Below are 9,175 nucleotides of genomic sequence, written 5' to 3'. Positions count from 1 at the left end.
TCTTTCATGAAGGTCACCTTTTCCAGAATTTCCAGCAGCTTGGATGAGAATTCCGGAGCACAATCCCTGAGGTATGCGGCAAACGATCTTCCTTTCGGATGAGATTGCAAAATAGCCGGAATGTTTGCCATTGAGACGCCCATCTTCGATGGAAATTGTGGAAAATTCTTCAAGGAGAGAGCCGGTGCGACCCGATCTTTGGATGAGGAGCTGTTTTTTTCCCTCTTTTGCACCAAAGCCCTAGCTTCAAAGAAGGGCAAATTATCAACGGCCATCACCTTGGATATCTCGAGATTTTACAAGTATTTAGGGTATTTTCTGTCGTTGATAGCATGATCTTCCCCGCAATTTATGCATGTTTTTTTTGGATTAGTGCAGGGAGCCTCCTTTGAACAATGATGATCCTCACTTGCGCATTGTAGACTGTTACGAATATAAGTTTTATTTTTAATTTTTCTATATTATTTCGTTTATTAGTTTTATATATCTCGCGCTCTTATATTCTAATTAGTTAAGTTGAGTTGAAATACACTTATGTACACTTTTCTAGTTAGTTAAGTTGAGTTGAAGAGCACTTGCACATTATACACTTATGTACACTTTCCCCTATTAGAGGGCGCTGTAACACACATTAGTCTAGAGTCCCTTTATAAGAGTCTGGACAGGCTGGTCCTTATTTTCATTGGACGTGCAACACCATGGCGGAACCAATCACGAGCGGTAAAATAACGAGCCTTAGGAGCCTCTCTCAGGGTGCGTATTATGGAACTTTTCGAAATGGATTCCGATCGGAATTGTTATTTCCTACATTTCTATTGTATTTTTAAAGAAAACAGTATAATTTTGACAGGAATCCATTCCGCAAAGTTACGTGCATAATACGTGCCAGTACACATTAACGATATTGTTACGTGCTTTGCTGTAGCACTGTAGTGTTACATACCTGCGCAAAGCACGAAATGATGTCGTTAACATTTACAAAATAAGTGTCTTAGAATTTAAAATAAAGAATTACAAAATTAATAAAAAATGAAAATGACAATGTCATGCATTTATCTATATATACATCTCGTAATTTTCTCTATCAATAAATTGTTGTATACTATAATATTATAATTTATTTTATTAAAATATTCTTTTCAGGTATTTTAAAGTTTTGGTTATCTTATCTCTATCAAGTCAAAATAAAAATATAGACAAACTCACACTTTCTCACAGCCTCTGTAGAATTATCTCACGATATCACAACAATACAACGATTACGTGTAGTCATCGACGCCATAGTGTTTTTCTTCCATCTAGGGCGTCTAGAATAGAGTCCCTATATACGTGACATTCACGCCATGTTGTTGCACTCCCAAAGTTTGTCCAGACTCTTATAAAGGGACTCTACACATTAGTCCCACGAGTCCCGGCAAGACAAGATGTCGGTATATCGCCGTTTAGCAATAAAGTAACGTTCGTGTGTGCAATATAAAAGACAAGCTTTATTCCATTTTCCAGACCTTCAAAACAGTAAACCTCGTAACATAGACATCTAGGACTCTTCTCGCAGTATTTTGATAACGGGCCCAAAAGTCCGCAGTTGAAGCACAATCGTACAGATCTCTGAAACGGTGCCGTGTGAATTATTGTCTTCCAAGCAAACGAAAAAGGATTAAAAGATATTAATAATACCTTTGAAACCCTTTTTTGGCGGAATTAGATGAAATTAGATGGGATTCGAAATGAGATGGTCCAATCCCATGGAATCCAAAAAAGAAATTTCAATTCCATCCAATCCTATGGAATCCGTAAAGGAATTGCATGGCATTAGATGATTTAGGAAATTGTTTTAAACTCTTCCCGTAATGACCACACACACACAATTTTATGAAAATAGGAAAAGATAATAAATTTCAATGCTTTTAGATAAACGTTTATTTTTGTGGTCGGACGACTGGCGCCGTGTGGGCTTAGAGCTCGGAACTCTTGCCCTAGGCGACTAGCGCCTGAAAATATCCAAAAATATCTTATTCGATCCCGTAGGGAGTTTCCCTATATACCGGTCGGTGCGGAATTTTGAACTCGAGAGATTGTGCGAGCGATGCGACGCCAAGCGGCGTTGATGCAAACTACCCATTTTCTGCGCGGGCGTGTATCACTGGTGGCGCGTACCGCCACATTGGTTTAAAAGAATATTTCCTTGATAGAATCCATCTAAGAAGTAATTTTCTTCAAGAAAGTATTTTATCATTAAGAAAAGGAAACGTTATAACCCACAAAAGTCATATTTTATTCAAGAAAATGATTTATTACGTGGCTCTTAAGAAATTATTTCATTGGATTTAAATATTTATTTTCTTGGCGTATAGATTTTAAATATTACACTCTTTTTTAAAAAAATGTTACTACATAGAAAAAAATTATTTTCTTGTTAAAGAATAAATGTTTACTTATAACAAGATATTAAGTGTCAAAGAGCATATAAATGTCAACTAAAAAAATTGTTATTTTGATTCTGATATCGTACATTTTTATTTAAATTAAATAAATATTTACTTAAATGAAAAACATAATTTAAAAACATATTTATTTGGTTTAAAAAAATATTCCCTTGGTAGGAGCCGCCTAAAAAGTAATTTTCTTCAAAAAAGTAAAATTTTGTCATTAAGATGAGGAAACGTTATAACCCACAAAAGTCATACTTTATTTAAGAAAATGATTTATTACATGGCTCAAGAAATTATTTTATTGGATATAAATATTAATTTTTTTGGCGTATAGATTTTAAATATTACACTCTTTCTTAAAAAAATGTTATTACATAGAAAAAAATTATTTTCTTGTTTAAGAATAAATGTTTACTTATAACAAGATATTAAGTGTCAAAGAGCAAATAAATTTCAACTAAAAAAATTGTCATTTTAATTCTAGAAAACATTTTCTAAGATGTAATTTTTAAAGTGAAGAAAGTTATATTTCTTATCTTGAAATAACAGTTTACTTTGTTTAATAAATAATATTCTGTATTTCATGAAATCTTTACTTAAATGTAGAAAATGTATAATGACTTAAAATAATTTATTTAATACAATACACATATTTACTTGGAATTAGATATTTTTATTTAAATAAAATGAATATTTGCTTCAATCAAAAACAATAATTTTAAGTAAATGTATTTACTTTGTTTAAAACATTTTTTCTCTCAGTGTGCTTGTTACTCGGAGTATCCAGATAGCACAGAGAATCGAAAAAGAATTCTTTTGTATATATATATGTCACCAATTCTGAATTCTTTTTTAGATGCAAAAAGAATTCTTAGAAAAAGAATTCTTTTTGCATCTAAAAAAGATTTCAAAATCAGTAACATATACATAAAAAATAATTCTTTTTCGAATCTTTGTACTATCTGGAGAGGGTAGATAAGAATACAATTCTCCTCATTGAGCTCACGCTGTACGCTAAAAAACGAAAAATAATATAATTTTTTTTATTGTCAACTTAATTGTATATATATTTGCAATAAAAATTGTCTAATATGATTTTTGTAAATAAAACGTTTTATTTTAATGTAACAATACCGACTGTTGCATATTTAAAAAATGTTTAATGTTTTAATTTAATGTTTTACATTAGTCTGTTTATCCCAAAGTTACCAAAAATTAAACTAATACGGAACTTTTAAAATTACAATTAATTCATAAGAATGACTTTCAATTTTGTAAGTGATAGGGAATGACATATTCAATATATATTATAGACTCAAATAACGATGGGATAAAACTAGGAATTTAACGTATTGTACTTGTTTTTCAATCTTAATTTGGAATAAAATGGAATTTGTTCTGTTGTAAATATCGCAGGAATTCAATGGAATTCGATATATACATATTGATTTCCAAATTTGGGATTCAATGGTATTTATTTCATTGTCGGAATAGTCGGAATTCAATGGAGTTCAACACGGACACTTTTCAATCCCTATCCTGGCATTCAATGGTATTCATTTTATTGTCGGAATAGACGAAATTTAATGGAATTCAATACGGAAATTTTTAATTTCTAGTTTGGCATTCAATGGTATTCATTTCGTTAACGGAATCAATGGTATTCAATGGAATTCATCACGAAACTTTCCAATCCCTAACCTGGTATTCAGTGATATAATATTTTTGTGTCGGAATTGGATGGGATTCAAAAAAGACAAATTCTTTCCAAAATAAGAAATTCCATGATATTGAAACTATTTCAATCCCTTTTTTGGACAGAATGGAATTCGGAAAGTCCTTAATTGAATTCCTGACAATCCCGTTTTAATTATTTTCAATCTTTTTTCGTTTGCTGAGTTGAGAATGTTAACCTGTTTCGGTAAATCCTTTCCCATCTTTTGAATACAGACAGCTTGCGAATCCGACCATGTACCGGTTTTGCGATCTCTCCTCTGCAATCTAAAGAGATTCGCAATCATAATGTCCTGATTCTCATCTTTAATTATACTTTTTAATTCAACTAAAGAGATATCAAGCGGAATGTCTCTTATCACGAAGTGACGAGTTAACTTAAGTATCTGGAAATGAAAATTGTAAAACCGGCTTTTTTGACATATTTATTTGTAAACACTGCGTTGGCAGCAGACTTTGACGGGAATGTAACTTTCCACGTGTTAAAAAAAATGTTGTAACATTCACGAACTTTACATTTGCCGATTTAAGTTTTTTTTGCCACCGTGAGAACAGGGATCCGTCTCCTAGGCTGGTTTTTTGCCGTAGGTATGCAAAAAAGCACGATATAAGGAGCTTTCGTGTAGGTACCATATATAGTCGGAATCTCTCTCTTTTTTAACAGGCTTCTCGCTTTGATTGCTGTTTTGCAGGTTAGCTTCTCCTTTGTTACTTGCCTTAGTTTTTGGTTGTACCGAGGTGGCCTGAGCATGGCTTCCGGCTTTCTTCGGGGACGAGGCAGACGTAGAAGTGGAGGGTTGTCTTTTTTTATTGCAATGTTTATTAGCAGGGGTAGAGCCGTCGATCTCCTCATCTTCAGTAGACGAAGGGAGGGGCCGCTTCCTTAGCCTGAGTATTTCCCTTTGTTTGAGAGAGAAATAATTTGAGATCGTCTCCTATTTCTTCATAACGAGGCGAGTTGGGAGAAAGGGGAGGGAGATCGTCCCCCGTCGACATGTCGGCTTAGAATAAGGTTAACCGGCTTACTCGCGAGAAAAGATGCCTCAGGCTGCAATTTCACTACTAATCTGACGCTAGCGTCTAGTCAGTCACGTGACCTCTTTTTCGACGCTAGCGTCAAGAAAAGAAAGCTGGATTTGTTCAGCTTCAACTGCTTCAAGGCGCGTCAAGAGTTCGTTGTCGTCATCCGTGGGCGCGAAGAAATCGAGCGACATATTGAAACATTGGAAAGGAAAAAATGTTTGAAGAAGACAGGGAAGTAAGTAATATATTGTTATTATAATAATTACACAGTTGTACTTTAATAATAATAATTAAACTTGCATGAAAGTATCTGTGGCTTCTCGACATAACCATGTTAACGAAAATGAGTAAACAGCAACGGAAAATGCATCCTTATTTTTTACTGTTTTTCATGTAAGAAATATGTAATTGTCTCTGATGTGAAGTACTTTTATGTGAATCATAAAAATTAAATAATAATAATTATTTATAATGGTTTAATTTAAGCCACAGATATTTTTGTGAAGATGTTTGACTTAATCTAGTCGTGTAAATTATGTAGAAAAATTAATTTATTAATTTAATTGTTCACATTACGCAACGTGCATATACACGTGCACATACATACATACATACACGTGCACATACACGTGCACATACACGTGCACATCACGTGCACATACATACACGTGCACATACACGTGCACACAACATGTATATTGTGATTTATATAATAAAAGTGTATAAAATAACATATATACGTTATTTTAATATTTTATAGGAATTAGATATGGTCCAGACATGTGGACTCTGTGAAATGATAATTTCCAGGAATGAGATAGACATAGTCAATCATGCCTGTTTGAAAGGCTATACCAAATATTATGTTGATGATGCCACATTATATTTTTATCCAATGACAGGTATGTACAACACACAGTATAACTCTGATAATTATATTCCAGACGTAAGGTAGCATGACAAGAGTGAAAACACTAAACAGACATTTTATAAAATGCCTAAGAATTATACAAACTGTATATAATGCCTATGTATAATACTTTATTACAGATGACGAGCAAAATATCATTACGAAAAACATGACTGGAAACAACGAGTTAACACTGAATCCCATTAATAAGGAAAATTTGGCTGGTAAAAAAAATACAGAGAATGTCTTGTTTGACCACGTTGCAATTTACCACAGCCACTCACAGCCCTCGGTGTCTAGAGTTTTTCCACTGAATCAGCTCTGTGAGTTTTGGCTGTGGTGAATCGCAACGTGGTCAATCGCGTCCCACCTAAAGCGGGGAGCACACATTTCTGCACAACGCATAATGCATAAGCATAAGAAAATTGATTGGTCTATACACATGTGCATAAAGAAATAGACCAATTAGTTTTCTTGTGCTTACGTATTATGCGTTATGCAAAAGTCTGTGTTCCCCGCTTAAGAATGCAAATACATTCGTTACATAATATGATGTAATAAATATATAATTATTTTTTGCAGAGAATCAACATTTAAAAAGGAACCTCCCAACAAGATCGAATATTCTACAAGAAAAAAAAATTGAAAACATGTATGTCATTCGACGAAGAGGAACTTTTGATTCTGGAAGTGCAAAAACGGGAACCACTATGGAATTTCCAATCAGATGTCAGGCAAAGAAGTGCGAAAGCGACTAGAAAACTGTGGCAGGAAGTTTCCGATGCATTGGATGGTAAAAATAAGAATTTTTTTAAGAAACTGTTGCTCCTTTCTTCCAGCAACATTATTTTTTTATAATGACATTTTTTAAAGGTATAATTAGTCCAGAAACGGCCAAGAGCAAATTTAAATCTTTGCACGATACCTACAGGAAAATTATTCAATCCGAACAAAAGGCGAGTGGATCTGCAAGGGCACGTACCACTCGATTGTGGCACCATTATAACAATATGGAATTTTTACGTGACTCGTGCTTGGTCAAAACGTAAGTTTGATAAATGTTAAATGTTTTAAATGTTAGATAATTAAAGAATCATGAAATTAAAAACAGGGTTTACAGATGTTTTTTTATTATAGGTTACACATATGTTTATAATTATTTATAATTACATTTCAGCACAGCATCAAATATTTCCAGAAGTGCAGATACATTAGAAGAATCGGACCAGTCATTAGAAGTAACTGCGAATATTCGATCAGGTATATAACATTAATTACATTATATATAACATTATATACATTTTTCTTACATATAGATATGTTATAATTATTATTCTTTATTATATTTCAGCAAAAAATCAGGCAATCTCAACGAAAAAAGTGCCATTGAAAGAATTGCTAATGCTTTCTGCGATGCTTCCAACAATGATGACATTGTTTTACCGCCGCCACCTCAGCCTGACGACGTCGACTTGTTTTTAAATTTGCTGGGATCCCGAATTCGTCGTTTATCCGAAGCGCAAAAGCAAGAAGCATTTCAAAAACTTTTGCAACTATCGTATGATATGCTGAAAGAAAATATATAAAACACTGGACATAGGAATCATACGTTGCATTTGCAAGCAAATTTCATGCTAATTATATTTTCTTCTTTCAATGTTTATTTATATATTCATATATTTCTCTCATTTAACGTATCGGTTTTTAGTTAGTTTAAAGCTCGTCCGAAATTATTCGCTGGTCGCGCAAACAGCATCGTTCAATTTCAAAAAAAAAAAAAAAAATATATATATATATATATATATATATATATATATATATATAATGCAAGTACTACTAACACGTAACAAATTAACACGTCGAATGCCGGGTGGCTCTAGTAATATTACAAAAAATAATCCTAGCAAATACCAAGTTATATGTTGGCTTGTTTCTTAACAGTGCTCAAATTGCCAGGAAACTGCTCCTTCGCTATTAAAATAGTGGCAAAATTGATCTCGTGTCATCATGGATTTACGTGAGCCACTCGGCATTCAACGTGTTAATTTGTTTGGTAGTACTTGCATTTTAAACATATTAATAATATATATTTTTTATTAAGCACGTATGGTAGAGATACTCCATCAGCTGTGATAGGTTGTGGTTCTGGTAGGTCAAGGAATGATTTCTAGCGTACCACCGCACTGCTTGTAGTAATAATGTCTCTTATTCACTCGTAAACCATCAAATTGTTTTTATAGTGACATGATTTCAACGTGCATTATTCGGATATTGTGTGATTTATTTTGAAAAATTAATTTTATTTGATTGTTTTCTGGGATTGGCAAAAGCTTGGCATAGCTTTAATCCTTGTGAAATTTCGAGATAATTTTTGTTAACAAGGGCTTCCTGCCCCGTAGTAAGTTAAGTTTTAGATACGCAAAAAAATTATGGAATATTACTCGTTTAATGTAAAGTGTATTTTACTTTCGTTTTTGTACCTGTACAAAATTTCAATTTAAGACTTAGTTTTTAAGATATCGAATGTCCGAATTTGATAAGTTGTTGGAAAAAAAGTAATCGCGCACGATACTTTTCTTAAGAACGATTGTTTCGAAATTTCACAAATGCTGTATGTTCGCGTTAGTCCATTCCCTATCAGGCGGTTTATAATAAATGCGTTAAAATTACGCTATAAATACATAGTAATGCTAATTATAACTACATTCGTCGTGTAAAAAAATACTCTCGCAATATATAAAAATATTCGGCGATACAATGCTTCGGCTACCTTAAATATATTAAGTTATAATAAATAGAGAAAGACTGCTGTACAATACAAATGTAAAATAGTGCTCAGTTACTTAACATAGAAACATAACATAGAAATGCATATACGAACAATTCTACAACAAAATTATGATATCATTTATGCAAATATTATCCCGACAAAATGTAATTTCAAGTTATTCTTATTTACATTCCAACAAATCTTATCAATTAACAAAATTATTTTGTTAAAGATTTCTATTGGGCATCAACTAATTCTTGAATAGCAATCTTTACCCGTTTCCTTCTTTATTATAATATAGCGTAC

General features: G+C 32.8%; 1 protein-coding gene and 1 pseudogene across 3 annotated transcripts; one reads left to right on the top strand and one right to left on the bottom strand.

The window, feature by feature from the left end:
• Positions 1-1,468: 1,468 nt before the first annotated feature.
• LOC143907650 (uncharacterized) lies at positions 1,469-5,022 on the bottom strand. 2 transcript variants are annotated; one of them, XM_077424530.1, is made up of 4 exons: positions 4,883-5,019; positions 4,346-4,433; positions 1,678-1,782; positions 1,469-1,608 (listed from the first exon to the last, which is right to left on the bottom strand). In XM_077424530.1, exons 1-3 carry the CDS (start codon positions 5,017-5,019, stop codon positions 1,702-1,704), a joined length of 306 nt encoding a protein of 101 aa, XP_077280656.1. In that variant the 3' UTR covers positions 1,469-1,608; positions 1,678-1,701. The 2 variants fall into 2 exon arrangements, 1 of the variants encoding a protein (XP_077280656.1); XR_013259924.1 differs by lacking the exons at positions 1,469-1,608; positions 1,678-1,782 and adding an exon at positions 3,088-3,446 and having other exon boundaries at positions 4,883-5,022.
• LOC143907648 (uncharacterized) lies at positions 4,888-7,924 on the top strand (annotated as a pseudogene). Its single transcript, XR_013259923.1, has 7 exons — positions 4,888-5,424; positions 5,950-6,091; positions 6,240-6,323; positions 6,682-6,892; positions 6,973-7,144; positions 7,277-7,359; positions 7,451-7,924. The product of XR_013259923.1 is annotated as an uncharacterized LOC143907648 (transcript).
• Positions 7,925-9,175: the final 1,251 nt, after the last annotated feature.

This window comes from Temnothorax americanus, unplaced genomic scaffold, assembly GCF_048541705.1.
Source record: "Temnothorax americanus isolate GAGA-0224 unplaced genomic scaffold, ASM4854170v1 Scaffold86, whole genome shotgun sequence".
Taxonomy (NCBI): Eukaryota; Metazoa; Arthropoda; class Insecta; order Hymenoptera; family Formicidae; genus Temnothorax; species Temnothorax americanus.
Note: the sequence above shows the minus strand (reverse complement) of the source record. Positions and strands in the feature narration are given on the sequence as shown.